The sequence below is a fragment of the Octopus sinensis genome, linkage group LG8, assembly GCF_006345805.1.
Source record: "Octopus sinensis linkage group LG8, ASM634580v1, whole genome shotgun sequence".
In the NCBI taxonomy this organism is placed as follows: domain Eukaryota; kingdom Metazoa; phylum Mollusca; class Cephalopoda; order Octopoda; family Octopodidae; genus Octopus; species Octopus sinensis.
In genome coordinates, this window is record NC_043004.1 from 48813800 (window position 1) to 48836410 (window position 22611).

General features: G+C 39.2%; 1 protein-coding gene across 1 annotated transcript in view; it reads left to right on the plus strand.

Annotated features, from left to right (window-relative positions):
• The window catches only part of LOC115215230 (ubiquitin-like-conjugating enzyme ATG10), a 404830-nt gene that overhangs the window by 276089 nt on the left and 106130 nt on the right, over positions 1–22611 (plus strand). Inside the window, exon 2 of the mRNA XM_029784461.2 lies at positions 2332–2433. Within this exon, the coding sequence (XP_029640321.1) occupies positions 2332–2433 (102 nt within the window). The remainder of the gene's footprint in view (positions 1–2331; positions 2434–22611) is intronic.

A 22611-nucleotide genomic window follows, 5' to 3' on the forward strand; every position in this document is an offset into this window, starting at 1 on the left:
GAAGCTCATTGATTACAACGAGGTTACATATGGGAGGAATTTATAGAATGGCTATTGCTGTTTTTCTCTTTCGATTACAAAGAGCAGGTATGCAAGGAAGCAGATTACTTTGTTATAGCTTTGTTAGAAGAGGAAAGGCTGTGCCAATGGACCATTTTCAGGGCTTCCATGAGTGTTGTGAGGAAAGGAAAAACATGGAGACTTGGCATGAATGGTTACAATAAAGTGGGTCCTCTTTCGCCCCAACTTTCTCTCACTCTTTCTTCCTGTTTCTTGAATAATGCTGCGATGGACTGGCGTCCCATCCAGCTGGGGAGAACACATACGCCACAGAAACTGGGCCCATGAGCCTGGCTAGGCTTGAAAAGGGCGCATAAATAAATGAAAATAATACCTATCTATTCACATCATTCTGAATTAATCATGAATTATTTCTTTAGCTTCAAAATTTTGACAATGTGATTGTTTATTTTTACAATGACATTGCATAGTTGGTGTGAGAAGCCATATTTGGCTGGTTTGGACATAAAACAACTCTTAGACAATGTTGTCAGACACAGTAAATATACAGTTTCAATAGACAGTTTCGTAGCGATTGAGAAAATCACTGTTGTGATTGTTGACAGATACTATATAGATTAAAGACAGATGCTGTAGACAGACAACATAGTCACTGCAGAGATTGGAGACTGACGTTGTAGACCAGGGGTTCTCAGTCCATATAAAATTTTGCTATTAAAGTTTATGTACAATAAATTGGTTATATTTCTACAATACACAAAATATATTACTCTTTTACTTGTTTCAGTCATTTGACTGCGGCCATGCTGGAGCACCGCCTTTAGTCGAGCAAATCAACCCCCAGGACATCTCTTTTGCTGAACCGCTTAGTTATGGGGACGTAAACATGCCAGCATCGGTTGCAAGCGATGTTGGGGGGACAGACACAGACACACAAACACACATACACACACACACACACACACACATATATATATATACATATATATGACGGGCTTCTTTCAGTTTCCGTCTACTAAATCCACTCACAAGGCTTTGGTCGGCCTGAGGCTATAGTAGAAGACACTTGCCCAAGGTGCCATGCAGTGGGACTGAACTCGAAGCCAAGTGGCTGGTAAGCAACCTCTTACCACACAGCCTTTCCTGTGCCTATATTAAGAATTTTTTTAATACAATTCCTAATTATTATTCTGTTGTGTCTGGGGAGAGTGATTTTCTTTTTGTGCCTTATAATATAACACACTCACTGGTAAAATTTCCACTTTTTTTCTTATTTTTATTTTCCTAAAATTTTCGTTGCATTTTGCAACCTTTTAGGATTTTTTAAACATCAAATGGTTATGAGAGCCCTCAAGGGGGTCCATAGGAAAAAATGGTTGAGAACCATACTTAGACAAACACTGAAGTGATTATAGAATGATAGTGTAGTCAAGACAGAATAGTTAGTGATTGGAAACAGTTACTTTTGATAGATAGTGTAGACAAACACTTGAGATTGGAGACAGACTGTGTTGTCTGTAGGAAGACTCTACAGACAAAAGATGCAATGTTGTGAATGCTAATGTGCTGAGAAAATAATTTGGTATAAGAGGTCAATAACAGATTGTCGCGTAAAATGTATGATGCAGGCAGAAAGAAAACATTTCTTTCAGATTGTTTTGGAAGACACTTCTGATTCTAGTACACCAAAGAAGGCCTGAAAAGAATTAGATGAGATAGATCTAAGAACAATAGGCTTCACAGAGGAAATGATAATTAACCCTTTAGCATTTAGACCGGCCATATCCGGCCAAAAGTATTCTGCCTGTTTTATGTTCAAACTGGACAGATCTGGTCTCTCACACCAACCCTACAATATCATTTTAAAAATTAACAGCTACCTCATCAAAATCTCATAGTTAGAAGATAATGCATGATTAGTTAAAAACAATGTGGATGAAAAAGGATTAATTTTAGCAGAATAATGCGAACACTAAAGGGTTAAATTGAAGCACAGGGAGATGTGTTTGCATTATAGATCCATTTAACCCATAGCACCACTAAAAAAAACAAATCCCCAAAACATTCAAACCAGGCATGGGCAACCTTTTGTTTTTTTAGAAGTGCACCAAATGAAACATGCCACATTGTCTGGTGGACTGAACTACTAAAAAGCTTCAAAGTAATTTTTTGTTTAGTTTGCAATTCAGAAAGTACTGTCCATGACTGGTTTAAACAACAATGGGAAATGATGATGATAGTGATGATGGTGGTGGTGGTTGTTGTTGTTGTCTTTATCAACTACTGTTATACTTTTTTTTTTCTTTTTAGGGCCATGAAAATCTCAGTTATCTTCAGAGAAAGTTTTGTCAGCAACTCAAAACCCAGAAGAAAGAAGAAAACAGAAGTGTGTCTTGGGAATGCAAAGAAATGGTATAGTTCATTTGGCATTTGTTCTTAGTTGCAATAATATTTGCAGAGAAGCAACAGATGATGAATATCTCTCAAGTTATTAATATCATTCTATTATAAACTGCTTTTAATCCTGTATACACATTTTCCTGTGACAGAAGACATGCTCCTAGAAACTTTCATCTTGACATTTCATACATCAAACTCATATCTCAGAGCCAGTGATGTCTTAAATAGCCATCGCTTCTAGCTAGCTGCTTCTCTGCTATTCTTTATATCCTCAATTATAATTACATATAACATGTGTTCTAGGTGTGGCTGTGTGGTAAGAAGCTTGCTTCCCAACCACATGGTTCTGGGTTCAGCCCCACTGAAACATTAAAAGAAAAGAATATATATATATATATATATATTATTATAAAAGGGTAAAATCAATAATAATTTTGCCAGGCAGTCAGTGTGAAAAAAAAAAACTCATAGGTAAATTTTACAAAATATTTTATAATTATATACATAATTATAATAATTATAACAAGGGATCGGTTTTACGCCTCACCACGCACTGCAAGAAATAGATGCTAAAGCCCCTATTACCACCTTTTGTTTTCAGTGAATTTGAACTATATATATATATTAGCCACTACACACATTTTTTCTCTCCTTGTTTCTCTCCTTGTTTTTTCTGTGTCCCTTTCTGTAGAAGAGCGTAGGCTCGAAACGTAAAAGACTTTTTCTTTTCTTGAGCGTTATACTAATACATCTGTTTGTTTTGTACACCACCTGTCTTCGTCTTTTGTTTTTTTTCGTTAACTTTCCCGATATATATATATATATATATAACCCACCTTTTATCAATTCAACTGTGAAAAAATTTAATTATACCATATAGAAAAAAATTACATGCTAAAGAAAAAAATTAAATATATGATAAAATCATATACCAATGATTACGTTTTACCAAATTTATACCAAATATATACGTATTTACCATATATATACATTTTATTTATTATTTTGTACTTTACTTAATCATTGGTATATGTTTTTATCATATATTTAATTTTTTCTTTAGGATGTAATTTTTTTCTGTATGGTATAATTAAATTTTTTCATTGTTGAATTGATAAAAGGTGGTTTATTTCTAATTTATATATATTATATTTTGTGAAATTTGATTTAGTATTTCTAAATTGAATTTTTCCCTCTAAGTTTGGAATTATATTCCTTAATATTATATATATATATATAATATATATATATATATATATATATATATATATATATATATATATATACACACACACACATACAGAGTGTGATGGGCAAATTGTTGCCATTTTATATCTTTAATTTCATGCATGCACATTGTTTGTTTTTCATTTTGTCAACTACACAGTATAGTAGGGTCAGTTGGGTACTGTTTGTGAGAAAAACAGCACCATGACGCAATTCACTCTGCAGGAAATTTGGAAATCACATGCTGCACCACTTGGTGCCAGAAGTTCCAATATGAACATTTCAGAGTATTTGGGTGCGAATCTGAGTATAGTGCAATCTGAGGACATGTACCGAGAGTGATAAAAAAATCAAACATCCAGTCAACATCATGGTGTTTGGAGTAATTACTAGTGATGGTGATGTTATGCCTCCATTCATCTTCCAACAAGGCCTCAGACTCAACATGGAGGCCTACATCAAGTGCCTGGAGGTGGTAGAGCTGCCCTGGGTGAAGAGGGTAGCTGCTGGAAGACCCTATGTCAAGCAACAAGACTCTGTACCATTCCACACATGCAGGGGAACCCAGTCATGGCTGTCAAACAATTTCTGTGACTACATCACCCCTAATATCTGGCCACCTAACTCCCCAGACTGCAACCCCTTGTTTATAATGTGTGGGACAGTTAAGTGAAAGATCAACAAAACTTCTTGTAATGCCAAAGATGAATTGAAGGCAAAGATTATGGCAGCATTCACCAATTTAAACAAGGAGACCGTCCAGAAGAGTTGCTGTGGTTGAAGCCAATGGCAATTTTGTTGAATAAATTTACTCTTTAGTATTTCTAGATACTTCTATGTAATTTTGGTAAATATATCTGTTAAAATGAGACGTCAGTGTTATTTTCATTTTTACGTAATTTAGATGACAGTTTATTCACCGCACCCTGTATATATAAGAATATTGTTGACAGTGACCTTTGAAGTCTCAGCAGTTAAGCCATCATCAGACTGTAAACCAAAAGATTAATGTAAATTTTTTTTATTTATTAAACATAAAAGCAAGCATTGACATATATAATGTATCCAGTACATTCTGTAAACCGATTAGCTAACTGGTGGAGACAGTGTAAGGTCAAGAAGACTTTTTAGTCTTGTCTTGTTGATGACTTGATAACCACTCTAGTGCTGGTGCCTTGATGACATGACTCTGTACACTTGATAAAGTGTTTAGCATTGGGAAAGGCGCCAAGCTTTAGAAATCATGCCCAAAATAAAGAGTATGAGTAAAACATAGCCTTTTTATACCCATCCAAGAGGGTTGTAACTGAGTAAGAATTCACCTAGACCATGGTAACATCATCATAAATATTTTCATCAATGATGATGGACGGTAGTCTAATGATTGGAACCAGTAAAAGATAAAGATACATATGCACATATGTATGTGTGTGTGTGTGTGTGTGTGTATGAGGGGGTACCCAAAAGTAACCGGAAATAGGTGCAGGAGTGGCTGTGTGGTAAGTAGCTTGCATACCAACCACATGGTTCTGGGTTCAGTCCCACTGCGTGGCACCTTGGGCAAGTGTCTTCTACTATAGCCTCGGGCCGACCAAAGCCTTGTGAGTGGATTTGGTAGACGGAAACTGAAAGAAGCCTGTCGTATATATGTATATATATGTGTGCGTGTATGTTTGTGTTTGTCCCCCTAGCATTACTTGACAACCGATGCTGGTGTGTTTATGTCCCCGTCACTTAGCGGTTCAGCAAAACAGACCGATAGAATAAGTACTAGGCTTACAAAGAATAAGTCCCGGGGTCAAATTGCTCGATTACAGGCGGTGCTCCAGCATGGCCGCAGTCAAATGACTGAAACAAGTAAAAGAGTAAAAGAGTAAATGTTCTCTGTGGGATAAGCCCTTTGTAGTTGAAGCTTCTGCCGCTAGAAGCTACTCAATGTGACCCTCAGGCATCAGTCTGCCAACCAGTGTCATCCACTAAGGTCATACTGCCATGTGGTGTATCTTTGTTTTGCCGTGCTTCTCCTGTGTTCGTCAATTTTTGCACTGGCTGAAACGAAGGGACAGCATGCTTCCTTGAAATTCTGTTTTCTGCTGGGGAAAATGGCAGCTGAAACAGTTGTCATGTTTCAAATAGCTTACAAGGATACTGCCATGAGCGAAGCATAAGTTTATTAGTAGTTTTCACACTTTAGGAATGGTCACTTGTTGCTTGAAGACCAACCTTGTTCAGGACAACCGTCAACTTCCCGAACGAATGAAAACATCGTGAAAATTCATGAACTGATTTTGGAGGACCTCTCTTACTCACAGAAGATCAAAAGCAGTCGTGACTGAATGTGTGTTGTGAACTGAAATAACAGTTGGAAGTTGACCTGAACCTCTTTTCTGAAGGTCATTACTGGTGACAAAAGCTGGTGCTATGGCTACAACCCAGAGACGAAGCAGCAATCAAGTCAATGGAAGCATTCAATGTAACCATTTTCCCCACAACTGCTTCAAGTGAAGTCCAACATCAAGGTGATACTGATTTGTTTCATCAATGCAACAGCAATTGTCCACAGAGTATTTATTCCTCCTGGTCAAACAATTAACCAGACATTTTACCTGGCAGCTCTGAAGTGTTTGCGAGACGGAAACACCCTGACCATCGGCAAATTAGAGAGTGGTGGTTTCATCATGACAATGAAACCTTTGCCCACTGCCTTGAGTGTGAGACAGTTTTTGACCATAAATGGCATGACTCCATTTACCCACCCTCTCTATTCACTCAGTATTGCTGCCTGAAACTTTTTTTTTGTTCCCCTGAAGGAAAAAAGTCCTTAAAGGAAAATGTTTCTTAGATGTGGAAGAGTTGAAGAAAAAAGTGGCAGAGGCACTAAAAGGCATCACTTTGCAAGAGTTCTTGGACTGCTTCAGACAGTGGAAAATACGTCTGGACCTATGCATTGCTTCAAATGGAAAATACTTTGAAGCTGATAAAAGTGTTAACATGTAAAACTTAGTGAATAATATTGCAAAATTCCAGCTTCTTTTGGGTAGCCCTGCGTATATGTTCTTCTGATGAAGGAATAGTATACAAAATAATTCTTTCCCTTCCTTTCACGTGTTAAACCTTTACAACATTTCTTAATACTTGTTCCACCAATGTTGTCTTTCTTTCCATCTTCATTGATTTCATTATGTGTATGTGTGTGTAAGTGGAAGTGGAAGGCCAAGCCCTGCTCTCTTTCCAAGGGAAGACTGCTAAACCTGCAAGTGACTGCAAAAGTGTTGTGGTTAGCTTTTGAATGATGATGAGTTTTCTGCTGGAAAGAAAAAAAAAAAAAAAAGGCTGCTGTACTTTCTGTGGTACTTTCTAAGCATAGGGATTATTTCCCTGTTAGAAGGTCAATATGCTGAAATACCTGATGGCTGCACTATTTTTTTTTTGGCAAGGAAGAGATTGAAATCACAGTAGTAAGCCTAGAGTGAGTTTTGCAGTTAAGTGAATATTAGATTTCATAACTTACTGAACGATCATTCCTTTTTCTTTTGTATATTTGTCTTTATGGTGCTGAGAGCAATGTATATGGGGTAATTTTACATTAAGGAATGGAACATAGAATTCCCTGTAATTCAGACCTGGCATGTTCAGCTAGAAGCCTAGTCTCTGGTCTTTGTCAGGCTGAGAAAGCAAACTATCAAGGTATCAGTTGTTCTTTGGCAGGTTTATGGTCCAGCCTGTGGCAGTACAGATCACAAACATTCTTGACCCCCAGACCATATTTCTGCTCACTGCTATTGAAGCAGAGATGGTTATCTGTGAGTATGAGCCTCATGAGTCAGAGTGACTGTTCCAGTGCATCTCCCTCACCATCCTCCTTTTCCATTTTGTTTTGTTGGGACCATGAGGCAGTCTGACTTACTGAACTATAAGTTGGCTTAAATGATTGATTTACATTTGTGTTCATGTCTCTATCTTGTGGTCACTACAGGTGGCGAGCTGGCAGAATCGTTAGCACGCCGGGCGAAATGCTTAGCTGTATTTCGTCTGCCGTTACATTCTGAGTTCAAATTCCGCCGAGGTCGACTTTGCCTTTCATCCTTTCGTGGTCGATAAATTAAGTACCAGTTATGCACTGGGGTCGATGTAATCGACTTAATCCGTTTGTCTGTCCTTGTTTGTCCCCTCTGTGTTTAGCCCCTTGTGGGTAGTAAAGAAATATATCTTGTGGTCATTAGTGCCTTTGCACCAATAATTTATGATTCTGATGAAGACAAAAATCTGTTTTATGAGCAACTAAAAGGTATTATTTAGAAAATCCTGATTGTAGTATATATTTAAGATTGTTGGAGGCTTTAAAACATCGTTTGGTGAAAATTTTGAAATACAGGAATTTTTAGGATCTCATAGGATTAAATAAACAAAGAACTTCAATGATTTACTTCTGCTAAAAATGTGCAGTCTTCTGCTTTCTCAAGTTTACCCTTGAGGCACAGGGCATATTTGACCTTTAGGAATGGGGACTGGTTCATATGGCATCAGGTTATATCCACACACCACTGAGCTTGAGTGACACATGTCTAAGGATCAGCCCTTCTTCAAGTTCTGTATGTCGTAACCACAGGAATATCCATAATTTGCCTCACGACTGGAGCCCTTGATAGATACTATCACCCTTAGAATAGTGGTGAAGAAGTAACTCTATACTCCCTAAAACTCCTGAGCTAGAACCTCTCAACTGGATGCAGTTTAACCCTTGAGCATTTGATCCAGCCCTAACCAGCCCAAATATTCTCTCTTTACTCTTACTCTTTTACTCTTTTACTTGTTTCAGTCATTTGACTGTGGCCATGCTGGAGCACCGCCTTTAATCGAGCAAATCGACCCCGGGACTTATTCTTTGTAAGCCCAGTACTTATTCTATTGGTCTCTTTTGCTGAACCGCTAAGTGATGGGGACGTAAACACACCAGCATCGGTTGTCAAACAATGCTAGGGGGACAAACACAGACACACAAACACATACACACACACTTATATATATATACATATATATGACAGGCTTCTTTCAGTTTCCGTCTACCAAATCCACTCACAAGGCATTGGTCGGCCCAGGGCTATAGCAGAATACACTTGCCCAAGATACCACGCAGTGGGACTGAACCCGGAACCATGTGGCTGTTTAGCAAGCTACTTACCACACAGCCACTCCTGCTTCCTGTTAAAACTAACTAGATCTAACCTTTCCTACAATGCCATTCTCAACATAGAGAAACACACCATTAAAATCATGAAGCTACAAAATAGTGTGTGATAAATTCAAAGTAATGTGAATAAATAAGCTATACATTTACTCTTTTACTCTTTTACTTGTTTCAGTCATTTGACTTCAGCCATGCTGGAGCACCACCTTTAGTCGAGCAAATCGACCCCAGGACTTATTCTTTGTAAGCCTAGTACTTATTCTATCGGTCTCTTTTGCTGAACCACTAAGTTACGGGGACCTATACACACCAGCATCGGTTGTCATGCGATGTTGGAGGGACAAACATAGACTCAAAAACACACACACACACACACACACACACACACACACTCACACATACACACATATATACATATATACGACAGGCTTCTTTCAGTTTCTGTCTACCAAATCCACTCACAAGGCTTTGGTCGGCCCGAGGCTATAGTAGAAGACACTTGCCCAAGGTGCCACGCAGTGGGAATGAACCCGGAACCATGTGGTTCATAAGCAAGCTACTTACCACACAGCCACTCCTACGCCATTTGACAAAAAAATCTGAATGCTAAAGGGTTAAAGTCTTGCCCAGGACATATATGTAATACATAGGACAGCAGATTGTTGTTTGAGGGTATCTGACTGCCTATTTAGTAAGAACATCATTATCATTTAACGTCTGCTGTCCATGCTGGCATGGGTTGAATGGTGTGACCAGACCAGAGGCGGAGAGCTGGCAGAAACATTAGCACGCCGGGCAAAATGCTTTGCGGTATTTCGTCTGCCGTTTCTGTTCTGAGTTCAAATTCCGCCGAGGTCGACTTTGCCTTTCATCCTTTCGGGGTCGATAAATTAAGTACCAGTTATGTACTGGGGTTGTTATAATTGACTTAATCTGTTTGTCTGTCCTTGTTTGTCCTCTCTGTGCTTTGCCTCTTGTGGGTAGTAAAGAAATAGGTGTGACCAGAGCTGGCAAGCTGGGGTGGGCTGCATCAGACTCCAGTCTGATTCAGCATGATTTCTATGACTTGAAGCCCTTTCTAACATCAACCACTTTACAGAGTGTGCTGGGTGCCTTTATTGTGGCACTGCATGGGCACTTTTATGTGATGCTACTCAGGCGCTTTTATGTGGCACCACACAGGCGATTTTACGTGGCACCGCCTCAAGTGCTTTACACCACCAGAAGGATAAGTCTTAACACTTCTGCTGTGGAGTATGGGTAAGCACTAGATTATTAAAAGAAGTCTTAATACCTTCAGAACATAAACATACCCATTAGTTATTGCTATATAGTTTCATATTTAAAGGGTTCAATATTTGGAAACAAAGTTTGCAGTTAAAATTGTTTGTTGATAATTTTGTTTATAGATTCATTTAATTTTGTAAACTTTTACTAGTTTATTCTACTTGTTAATGTTATTTCACTCCCAGTCAGTCAGAAAATAAAATAGTCTTTTTTGTTTTTGTCAGTAAGCACCACTGAATATGTATATACTGGTAACACAGACTGTGTAATTTCCATGACTTACACCGGTGAATTTCAAAGGTCACTTTCAAGTTTGGTTTTCATTTCATTTAGTATGCGTGAACTTTATCAATGTATTTTAAGCAGCAATTATAAAACTAACTAAATTCTTCTTTTTCCATACATCACAATGCTAAAGGAAAGTCAATGTGTATTATACATGTGAGAGGTAGTTTTTCTGGCATTTCTTTGCCCATAATTAGGTCTGCACATTATACATGAATAAATACTGTAAATATATTTACTCTACATACAATAGATTTCGTGTATTCTTTACTTTGTGATGTTACTTTTTCGTAATATTATTTGTGTGCGTGTGAATATCATCATCCTCATAATCATCATTGTTTAACATCCATTTTCCATGCTAGCACGGGTTGGACGGTTCGACCGGGGTTTGGAAAGCCAGTAGGCTGCCTCCATGCTCCAGTCTGATCTGGCAGTGTTTCTACAGCTGGATGCCCTTCCTAATGCCAACCACTCCATGAGTGTAGCGGGTGCTTTTTACATGCCACCGGCACAGGTGCCAGGGGAGGCTGGCAGCGGCCACGATCGGATGGTGCTTTTTACTTGCCACCGGCACAGGTGCCAGGGGAGGCTGGCAAAGGTCACGATCGGTTGATGCTTTTTACTTGCCATTGGCACAGGTGCCAGGGGAGGATGGCAAAGGCCACGATCAGTTGATGCTTTTTACATGCCACCGGCACAGGTGCCAGGGGAGGCTGGCAGCGGCCACGATCGGTTGGTGCTTTTTACGTGCCGCTGGCAATATATACATATATATCAATATGTATCCATCCCCTACAGCAACACATTTGTTACTGGCCTTAATCTTGATCAATCTCTCTCTCACTCTTTCTCTCCCTATCCCCCTCTCTCTCTCTCACTCTCTCTGCCTCTCTCTAACTGAGTAACCATGTATCTTTACAGCAGGACACGTGTTTCTGTCTCTCTGTCACACTCTAATCTTTCATCATTTGGCACTAGATCACCTCCAGTACCACATCCCCTCTCAAAGGATCTTTGCCTTGCAAGGTGACCCTGCCAGTGCTGGTGCCATGTAAAAAGCATCCAGTTCACAAGTGGTTGGCATTTGGAAGGGCATCCAACTGTAAAAGAAATAAACTTACCAAAACTGGATTCACCTTGCTGGTGAGCACTCAGTCCACTCTGCAGAGTGGTTGGTGTTAGGAAGGGCATCCAGCCATAAAAACCATACCAAAACAGACAGCAAAGTATAGTACAGTCTTCTGTCTAGCCAGCTCTTGTCAAACTGTTCAACCCATGCCATTATGGAAAGTGGATGTTAAATGATGATGATATAAATATATCACCGTCACCATGACCGACCAGGCTATCAGATGTTGCTACACATTGCTGGTCACAATGCCTTGCATTGTTTTAGCCTTCAAATGACGCCACCCTGCTGGCTAAGTGAGCAGGCCAACAGAAGAAAGAGTGAGAGGAAGTTGTGGTGAAAGAGTACAGCAGGGATCACCACCCTCTGCTGGAGCCTTGTGGAGCTTTAGGTGTTTCGCTCATAAACACTCACAACACCCAGTCTGGGAATCAAAACCCCGATCCTATGACCGCAAGTCCACTGCCCTAACCACTTGGCCATTGCGCCTCAACATATATATTCCCTCCCAACCACTCCACTTTTTCTCACCTCTGCTTACTATAGCTATGTCTTCTCCATCTCTAAACATCTCCCTTCACACTCTTATGGAACATCCCCCTCTATCCCTTCTGTGCTACTTATATTCCCTCACATCACTGTTCCCTGTAGATGAGCCCCAATACATCCCCAACACCATCTATTTCTCTCACTCTGTCTTTCTCTCCAACTCTCTGTCCCCTGCCACTCCTCCCCTTCCTACTGGAGTTTGCTTGTTTGTTCCTTCTCGAGCCATGCCTGACTCATAAGGGCCGGTTTCCCGGTTTCTTGGCGTATAGGTTCCCCCACCTGGACGGGACGCCGGTCCATCGCAGGTGAGCTGCAAGATGCAGGAGGAAAGAGTGAGAGAAAGTTGTGGTGAAAGAGTCAGCAGAAGTTCACCATTACCTTGTGCCGGAGCCGCGTGGAACTTAGGTGTTTCGCTCATAAACACACACATCGCCCGGTCTGAGATTTGAACCCACGATCCCTCAACTGTGAGTCCGCTGCTCTAACCACTAGGTCATGTGCCTCCACACAAAATAAATGCGCCCTTTTAAAGCCTAGCCAGGCTCATGGGCCCAGTTTCCCGGTTTCTATGGTGTATGTGTTCCTCAGCTGGATGGGATGCCAGTCCATCGCAGCGTTACTCATTTTAGCCAGCTGAGTGGACTGGAGCAACGTGAAATGAAGTCTTTTGCTCAAGAACACAACGCGTCGCCTGGTCCTGGAATCGAAACCACAATCTTACAATCATGGTGCTGACACCCTAACCACTAAGCCACGCACCTCCACACGTCGCCAAATATCTATCTACTCCATTGTAAGACAACTATCTCTGTCCCTCTATTACACTTTAACCTCTCACCTGGCTCACAGCTATTTCACTCAGCTCCACTTTCTCTCTCAGCTGAGAGGTCTTTGTCTTGCAAGCCACTTGGTGACTCCACTGGTGCCACACAAAAACCACCCAGTACACTCTGTAAAGTGGTTGACATTAGGAAGGCATCCGGCCATAGAAACCATGCCAGCAGGGAAAGCAATTGTTAAAAGTTGATGATGATGGTGGTGGTGGTGGTGGTGATAATGGTGATAATAATGATGATGATGATTTCTCTCACTCTGTCTTTCTCTCTAACTCTCTGTCTCCTGATTGAACCCTCTCACGGTTCAAATTTCAGGCAGTTTAATGTGGCTGTACTGGAATACTGCTGTCACTGATACTTCATGTTCTGTTTCTGTGGCTGGTATTTTTCATGACCGTGAGAGTCTGACACCACCAACCTTCATATGTACCCCTTGCTGTGATTTAAGTTCTTCTGAAATCTTAGATGTAGAAATATGAAAAAAAAAATTGTTGCACAAATGTTTTGACACCCATTCCATGCAGATATCTTACATTAGATTTCTGAAGAAAATTGAAAAGTTGTGTCCGGTGGCACGTAAAAAGCACCATCCGATCGTGGCCGTTTGCCAACCTCATCTGGCACGTAAAAAGCACCCACTACACTCACAGAGTGGTTGGCATTAGGAAGGGCATCCAGCCGTAGAAATAGTGCCAGATCAGACTGGGCCTGGTGCAGCCTTCTGGCTTCCCAGACCCCAGTTGAACCGTCCAACCCATGCTAGCATGGAAAGCGGATGCTAAACGAAGATGATGATGATGATGTCCATAGGTGTAAAACATATAGCCCGTGGCTATGTTTAGTCCTACCCCTAATTCAGCTTCCTCAAAAGAAAGTTTATTTTTTAATTTTGGGAGTCCATTCTGATATTTCCCGTCAAAGTGCAGCTCCACCTCGGATTACGTCTCTGTGGACCCAACTCTATCCCCACCTTTCCCCATCTCCTAATCTCCTCTCACACTCAGCCCTTGCCTCTCTTTCCTGATTCACTGTTTGTATCTTCTTTCATGCTCCCTTCCTCTCTTTTTTATTGCCCATAAGGGGCTAAACACAGAGGGGACAAACAAGGACAGACAAACGGATTAAGTCGATTACATTGACCCTAGTTCGTAACTGGTACTTATTTAATCGACCGCGAAAGGATGAAAGGCAAAGTCGACCTCGGCGGAATTTGAACTCAGAACCTAACGGCAGACGAAATACGACTACGCATTTGGCCTGGCGTGCTAACGTTTCTACCAGCTTGCCACCTTTTTAATGCTCCCTTCCTTGCTTTATGAGGGTTTTCTCTGAGCACCCCATCACTTACATTTTATCTGGCAACTCCCCAAATTATATAATGAAGGATAGCTATACATCTGCTCTATAGCAAGACATCTGTGCTTATTCCTGTATCCATCTTTAACCTTCCAACACCTAGCATAAAGCCACTTCCGATTCTCTTAAATACTCCCTGACTCAGTCAAGGGGACTTTTTCTGTTCCCTTTTCTTTTTCTTTTCCTGTCTTGCTAGTTACTTGGCAACCTCACTGGTAGTACACACTGTAAAGTGGTTGGCATTAAGTAGAGCATCCAGCCATAGAAATCATACCAAAACTGACTTTGGAGCTTGTTGCAGCCCCGGGGCTTGCTGGATGCTGTCAGACTATCCACCCAATGCCAGCATGGAAAACAGGCATTAAATGATGATATTGATATCAGCTTAGATTTAGAGTCAGAACCTGAGTAAAGTAAGGATTCACATCAACTCAGTGCACCTTAGGAAATATTTTGTGATACTCTCTTTTACTCTTTTACTTGTTTCAGTCATTTGACTGTGGCCATGCTGGAGCACCACCTTTAGTCGAGCAAATCAACCCCAAGACTTATTCTTTGTAAGTCTAGTACTTATTTGCTGAACCGCTAAGTTACGGGAATGTAAACACACCAGCATCGGTTGTCAGGCGATATTGGGGGGACAAACACAGACACAAACATATATACACACATGCATATATACATACACGCATATATATATATATCTCTTATCTCTCTATATATAAACGGCAGTTTGTCTGTCTGTGTGTCTGTCAGGTTGTACCCTCACCCTGACCACGGCTTTCAACTGATTCTGATGAAACTTGACACACACATAGCCCAATGTCATAATTCAAAACTAACGCAGCGAAAATTTTGAAAAGTTCCCCCAGTTCTGAAAAAAAATCGATAAATTCGACATGGGTCGAGAATCTAAGCTTTTTATATGCAACACATTTTCTACAGACTGTCTAGGGGACGCAACTCGACCTTTTTAACTCTTTGAACACGTGGGGTAAGTATCCCAAAATGTATAAAAATGTACAAAAACGGCAAAAAAGCGGGCAGCAATGTGAGTGACAACAACGAAAAAGTCAAAAGTGACCAAACTGAACAAACGAATGGAAAAGGTCTTTTTGGTGCACACGACAAAAGCGGTTTATAATAAACCAAGAGTTTGCAAGTAGCGTCCGAGGACCCTTAGGGTACGTAAAAAATTTAAGGTAAAACATTTGGGGTGGTAGTTATAAAGAAAGTGTAAACAAAAAAAGTATTCGAATAACTTGCAGCTGCAGCAGCTATTAGCAGAAGTGGCAGTGTTGGGGGTAAAGTCTAGAATGTAATTTCTTCCTGGTAGGAATTGGTTGGGTTGAATTATCGATAGCTGTTTGATAGTTGTTTGGGAGTGAAGAGAAGACATTGCAACCTACACATGCGCCTTCGTTCCCTAGAGGGAAAGGACTAGATTGGGATTAGTCGTTGCCTACTAGGGGCTCTTACATACCCGGGCAATGCCGGGCTATGCTGCTAGTAAATATATATATACAACAAGCTTCTTTCAGTTTCTGTCTACCAAATCCACTCACAAGGCTTTGGTTGAGCCGAGGCTATAGTAGAAGACACTTGCCCAAGGTGCCACGCAGTGGGACTGAACCCAGAACCATGTGGTTCATAAGCAAGCTACTTACCACACAGCCACTCCTACACCTAACCATTTAAAAAAAAAAAGAATCTTACAAACTATATGTTAAAAGACATGACCTATATTACCTTCACTTTATCCTATGTATGTTGAGCCATAAAGAAGCTTTTTTATTATAAATTTACTCACATTTGTCCAAATAGAATCAAGCAGTATAAATGATATTGAAACGTTTTCAGCTAAATCAGTGCAAGCTTTCTATCAAGCATTGGTCTTCCCAAGAACTGAATGCCTTAATTTTGACAATTACTATATATATATTCTCACTCCAATAACTCATATTTAGACTATATATATTATGCGGATGATTTTTTTTTTCTCACACATCTTTGTACGCAAGCTTTACTAACACCTCACATTCTTGCCTCTTTTTAATGTTAATAAAGTTGCAGGAGTGGCTGTGTGGTAAGTAGCTTGTTTACCAACCACATGGTTCCGGTTTCAGTCCCACTGCGTGGCACCTTGGGCAAGTGTCTTCTACTATAGCCTCTGGCCAACCAAAGCCTTGTGAGTGGATTTGGTAGACGGAAACTGAAAGAAGCTTGTCGTATATATGTATATATATATATATGCGCGTGTGTATGTTTGTGTGTCTGTGTTTGTCCCCCTAGCATTGCTTGACAACCGATGCTGGTGTGTTTATGTCCCCGTTACTTAGCGGTTCGGCAAAAGAGACCGATAGAATAAGTACTGGGCTTACAAAAGAATAAGTCCCGGGGTCGAGTTGCTCGATTAAAGGCGGTGCTCCAGCATGGCCGCAGTCAAATGACTGAAACAAGTAAAAGAGTAATGTATATTGGACCTTTTCTCCTTTAGCTTTGACCTACATTTTGAACAGAGAATTTAGTAGCATAAAATAGATCTTTCAGGCTCGATATAGACAATTATTACTCTCTGGCCTGTTGTGCTCCATTGAACCCCAAAATATGTAGTGTCCAATTTTGACTCTGGAGAAATTTTGGCACTATGCAGTGGCACTCAGTTTGGGGTTGGCATAGCTCTCCATGTGATACTGAAATGATTAAACCACTGAGCTTAATTCATTCGGAAGAATACATCTTCCACATGTCACATAAATAAGGCAATATTTTACTTATTTTCCTTTTCTGAATCTGACAGATTATAGCACACATGGTTTGGGGTATGATTTTTTTTTTTATGTTACTGTAAAAAATAATAGGAGTTCTCTATCTGCAAGTTGAATGAGAAGAATACCTAGAGTATGAGTGGAAAGATGTACACTGAGATATATCGTGAGATTCATGTGGTATAATTAAACATGTAGTAAGATGTAGTGATATTAGAGACAGATAGTGAAAAGTCTAATTAATCTGTATGTCTTATGACTTTGTTCATTAAATATAATGTGATATAGGTTATACTTGGCTCAGTTTATCTTGACTTGCTTTGCTTAAAACAACAATAACAATGAATACACAATTGGACTTGTTGAACACAACTTCCATTGGCATAATCTGAACTGGATATTCTATAGAAATGTTTCCTTATATTTATAAGTAGTGGCTGTTTTAAACAGCCTTTCTCAATTAACTTAAAAAGAAAATAAATATAGTTTCTTATGATAGAAAATAATTTTAAACGAAACTGGAAGTTTAATGCTAATGTGAGTTTGAATGTCATTAACAAGATTCCTTTCTAAAAGACTTGCTTTTCTTCCAGGCATTATGCCTCTTTACTTTCTGCAATCTCAGATTTTATTTGAAGACAATACTTCTTCACAAGATTTAGTGACGTTTTCACTGAATGCTTTTTAGGTGTTGAAGAAGAATTACTAATAATAAAAATATTTCTTTATTGTCTCTGCAAAAAAAGAAAAATACAAATAAGTAAGATAAAATAAAATAAGATTTATCTCCTAAGAAATCCATTTCTGTTATTGGCCATGGAATGTCTTCATAAACTGAAATAAATCTATTAAGTAAAAATTGTAAAGCAGACTTAATCCCACCATATTTTTCCCTTGAGGTCTTGTACAAGTTTATGGAAGTAAATCATTATTTATCCTTTCCAAACCCCAATTTCCAAAAATAAATTAGCTGAGTCTGGAAAAAGAAAACTGTGTCTCTCATTTCCTAAGATAATAACATTTTTAAATTAAAACTTAAGAGAGAAAGTGATTTCGTTAAAGAATGTTACTGTTTCGTCTAGGCAACCAATACATTGATATATTTATCTTTGGGAATAAACAATAACTGGATTTAAAGAAACATTTATTATGAAAATCAAATTGTTTTTTCTTCGGAATTGAATGCATTTACTAAGAAGTGATATATTTTCCTACTAAATTTATAAATTAGAATTTTAAAACATTAATGACATGGATATAAAATTGTACATTCAAAGCCATGTTTTGTTGGCTTCTTCTTCGGTTGTATTTCATTTGTGCTTATTAGAACAGGATTCCACAAAGATATTATCAACTGTGTTTGTTTATATGTGTGTGAGTGTGTGTGTGTGTGTATGTGTGTGTATAGATATATCTGTTTAGTATTGACTGTTGAAAAAGGAGTACTCAGATTGAGTCATTCTCTTGCTACTCTGAGCTTTACCTGAAAACACACAGGATGTTCAAGCAGATTGCGACAACTTGCCTGAAGATTTCATGGATAACAGGTGAAACTCGGCGTATACATACATATATATAAGTGTGCTACAAACATTAGCTACCTGTGTTACCAACTATCTAGATTTGTCACAGGCTCGCTGAGTCACAAAAGTATCTCACTGCATGACAAAGAGTATCTGACTGTGCCACAAACATTGTTTATTTGTGTTACTAATAGTCAATCTTTCATAAACTGTATAATGCCTGACTACAAACTGTCTAAGTGCTTTGTAAGCTGTATCTTGCTGTGTCATAAGCAGTACGTGTCTGTGTCACTAATTTACTCTAGCTCTACCACCACCAGTTACTATCTGTATCATAAATAGTGTCCAGCTGTACCATAGTGTCCAGCTGTGTCACAAACAATTTCTAGCTGCATCACCAATGCTGTCTAACTGTGTCAGTAACACTGTTTAAACTGTAACACCAATAGTATCTAACTATTCAATTGTCTCTGTCACAAAATATGATCAATATGTGCCATGAACAGTGTCTGGCTTTAGGCCATGCAATTTTTAGTTGTTAAAAACAGCAGTATCTTGTTGGACCACTTATGGTACCGTGATAGTCTCTAGCTGTACTAAACACTGAGTTTAGCTATTTTATTACCATTTTCTAACTGTGCAACCAACAAACTGTGCCTGGTGGACTCCACCAACTGAGTCATCAATAATGTGCACTGTGCCATAAATTGTGTGTAGGTGTGCCATTGACAGAATCTAATTGTGACACTAAACTTCAACACAACTGCATTCATTTAGATAGTACCATGTTGGCATGGAAGACTCCACTTATTCCTTAAATCCTTAAAAATGTTTTAGCCCGAAGGCCACGGCCATGCTGGGGCACCGATGTCTGTTGAACAATTTGTTTCTATTGCTGTTGCTACCAGCACTGTATTTACAGAGTGAAAGGAAATATTTTGGGCCTCCAGGTATGCAGGTAATTTGAAAATACCTCACAAAATGATAACTGTGTCCTGCATCGTCACAGGTTGCCCCTTGGCAAAACATAGAATCTGTTCAGCCATCCTGCCAAGGATGCAGTGAAGTCATGGGACTGCAGCATGGTGAATTGTAAAAAAGGCAGTGGAAAAGCTCAACTGAAGTGGCGTTTCATGCATTGATTCTGGGCAGAGAAATCCTTAGAAGACCAACTGTCAGGATCACCAATCTCTATCAAGAGAGTAACTGCAATGCATCTATAGGGGTAGCATCCATGGTTGTGTAATTAGCTAATGAGAGATTCACTATGACTCAAGCATGACGACTCTATCCCTGCAACCCTATCAGGAACAGTGGGTGAGGTAGCAAGTGAGAGTCATTGGAATCCATGTAAGCAGTGTGACCAAAATGGGATGATGATTTTTGGGCCTGATACCGCAACTGTAAGACACAAGAGTATTTTAAGTGGCCCCTATTATTGTCATTCCTCCTGGTACCTTCTCAGGTCACTTTACTTACATCTCAATAATTTTAGGTTTCTATTTGTCCATATTGGTTGGTTGAGGCATGTTTTTCTAGGAAGTTTGCAATGATTGTTTCAGTCATTGAACTGTAGCCATGCTGGAGCACTGCCTTAATCTTTATTGTCAAACAAATCAACCAAAGTGTTTTTTTTTTTTTTTAAGTTTGGTACTTATTCTATCAGTCTCCTTTACTGGGATGTAAACAAACTAACACTGGTTGTCAAATAATGGTGTGTGTGTGTGTGGTGCATGCATACAAGTGTGCATGTGTGTGTGTGTGTGTGTGTGTGTGTGTGTGTGCATGCGTGTGTGTGAGAAAGATGAACACAACAGACACAAAGCTACACACAGACACACACACACACACACACACACATATATATATATATATATATATATATATATATATATATATATACTTTATTTAAAGCAGCAGAAAATTCAACAAAACTTGTTACTCTGAGTTTCACGTTTCCGTTCGTCGGACAGTTTTTGAAACGTGAAACTCAGAGTAACAGGTTTTGTTGAATTTTCTGCTGCTTTAAATAAAGCATATTACTCTACCACTGGTATTTGAGTACTCTTTTTTCCACCTTGTTTCACATTTATGTGTTTACTCCGGTATATATATATATACAATGAGTTTCCACAAAGTTTCCATCTACGAAATTAACCTACAAGGCATTAGACAGCCTAAGGCTAGGTAGAAGACACTTGCTCCAGGTGCCATGCAGTGAAACTGAACCCCAAACCACGTGGTTGCAAAGCAAGTTTCTTAACTACACAGCCATGCTTAACAATTCTGTTTTCCAAACCATTATTCTCATGTAAAATAAATAATTTAGTGGGATGTGTGGGTAGCAAGTGTGTTTCATAACCACATCCTTTTGGATTTGATCTTCTTCATAGCATCTTTGGACAGTGTAGTGTTCTAAACTCTTGGCCTGACCAATACTTCATGAATAGAATTTGGTTGTGTGAATCTGTGTAGAAGCATTGTATAGGATATACATACCTCACGTCTGTTATTACACCTTACAAAGTTCTAAACCAAAGTTCTATCTTCACACAAAATCATCATCCACCACAAACAGTTCTTTAAGGATTTTTGATTTTTGTACAGATAGCTTCTTTAAGTTTCGTTATCATCAGAAGTAGAACTACCTAAGAATTTATGGGGACAACAACAGTTAATAGAGACAACAGTGTAGAGGAGATGCATGGCTACCCTACATGGAATAGGAGAGAAGAAGGTGAGGGTGATGGGTGCCAGGATATACCCCTAACCCTTTAGCATTTAAACCAGTCATATCCGACCCAAATTTAATACTTGTTTTATTTTCAAACTGGCCAGATCTGGCCTCTCACACCTTCCCTACAATGTCATATGTGTGTGTGTGCGCGCGCGTGTGTGTGTGTGTGTGTGTGTGTGTGTGTGTGTGTGACTGAATTCCTGAGACTTTGCCTGAGACTGTTTTGTGTTTTCATCCAAAATGAACACGATCAGCTTGAGAAATTATTAAGATATTTAGATATTTTTCCAAACATGAAACCAATGGTAGCTTTAATACACAAATAAGGAAATTTTATTCACCAATGCAGTGTTGAGCACTCATTCTCATTGTTTGACATTTACGTGTATATATATATATACACATACATATATATATTATGTATATATATCTATATGTCTTTTTGTGAGTCTGTATTTATGTATGCAGTGGTATAAAAAACTGGTTGTTGTTGTTTATGTTGCATTCCAAAATGCCTTGTAACTTATCAATTTGTTAAATAGAGATGCTAAAATAAATAATAAACTGAAATTAGTACTATGGTTTATACAATTGTCTTAAAACCCTTGAAGGCATTGCCCCAGCTTTGTCACAGTCCAATGACTGAAACCAGTAAAAGAGAGAAGTTGAATTTTGCATGATGGAAATTCAAATGGCACGTAAAAAGCACCATTTTAGTGTTGGGCTTCATAGAAGCAATGTGGCCAATGCTGGTATCACGTAACTGGCACCTGTGCTGGTGACTCATAAAAGGCACTATTTGAGCATTTGGACTCACAGAGGCAATGTGGCTGATGCCAGTGTCACGTAACTGGCACGCAAAAACAGCCATGACACTCTTGGAGTGGTTAGGTTAGGAAGGGCATCCAGCCGTAGAAACTGTGCCAAATCAAACTAGAGTCTGGTGCAACCCCCCTCAGCTTATTACCAGTCCTGGTCAAATTGTTCAAACCATGCCAACATGAACAACAGACAGTGGTTGGTGATGATGATGAGATTGAACTCCAAATCACGACTTTCAAAATGTGATTGCTTATTGACTTCGCTTCTCTGTCATCTGACGTTTGAGAACACCACACAAAGTGATAATTGTTCAATTTTAAGCATAAACATTTTTTTTTGCTTTCACAAACATATATACTTACATACATAAACACACACACACACACACACACACACACACACATATCGTAATCAGTGCTGATCTTATAGCAGTAAATTACAAACCATTTTATGATTTTCAGAGCTAAAATTGCCAACCTA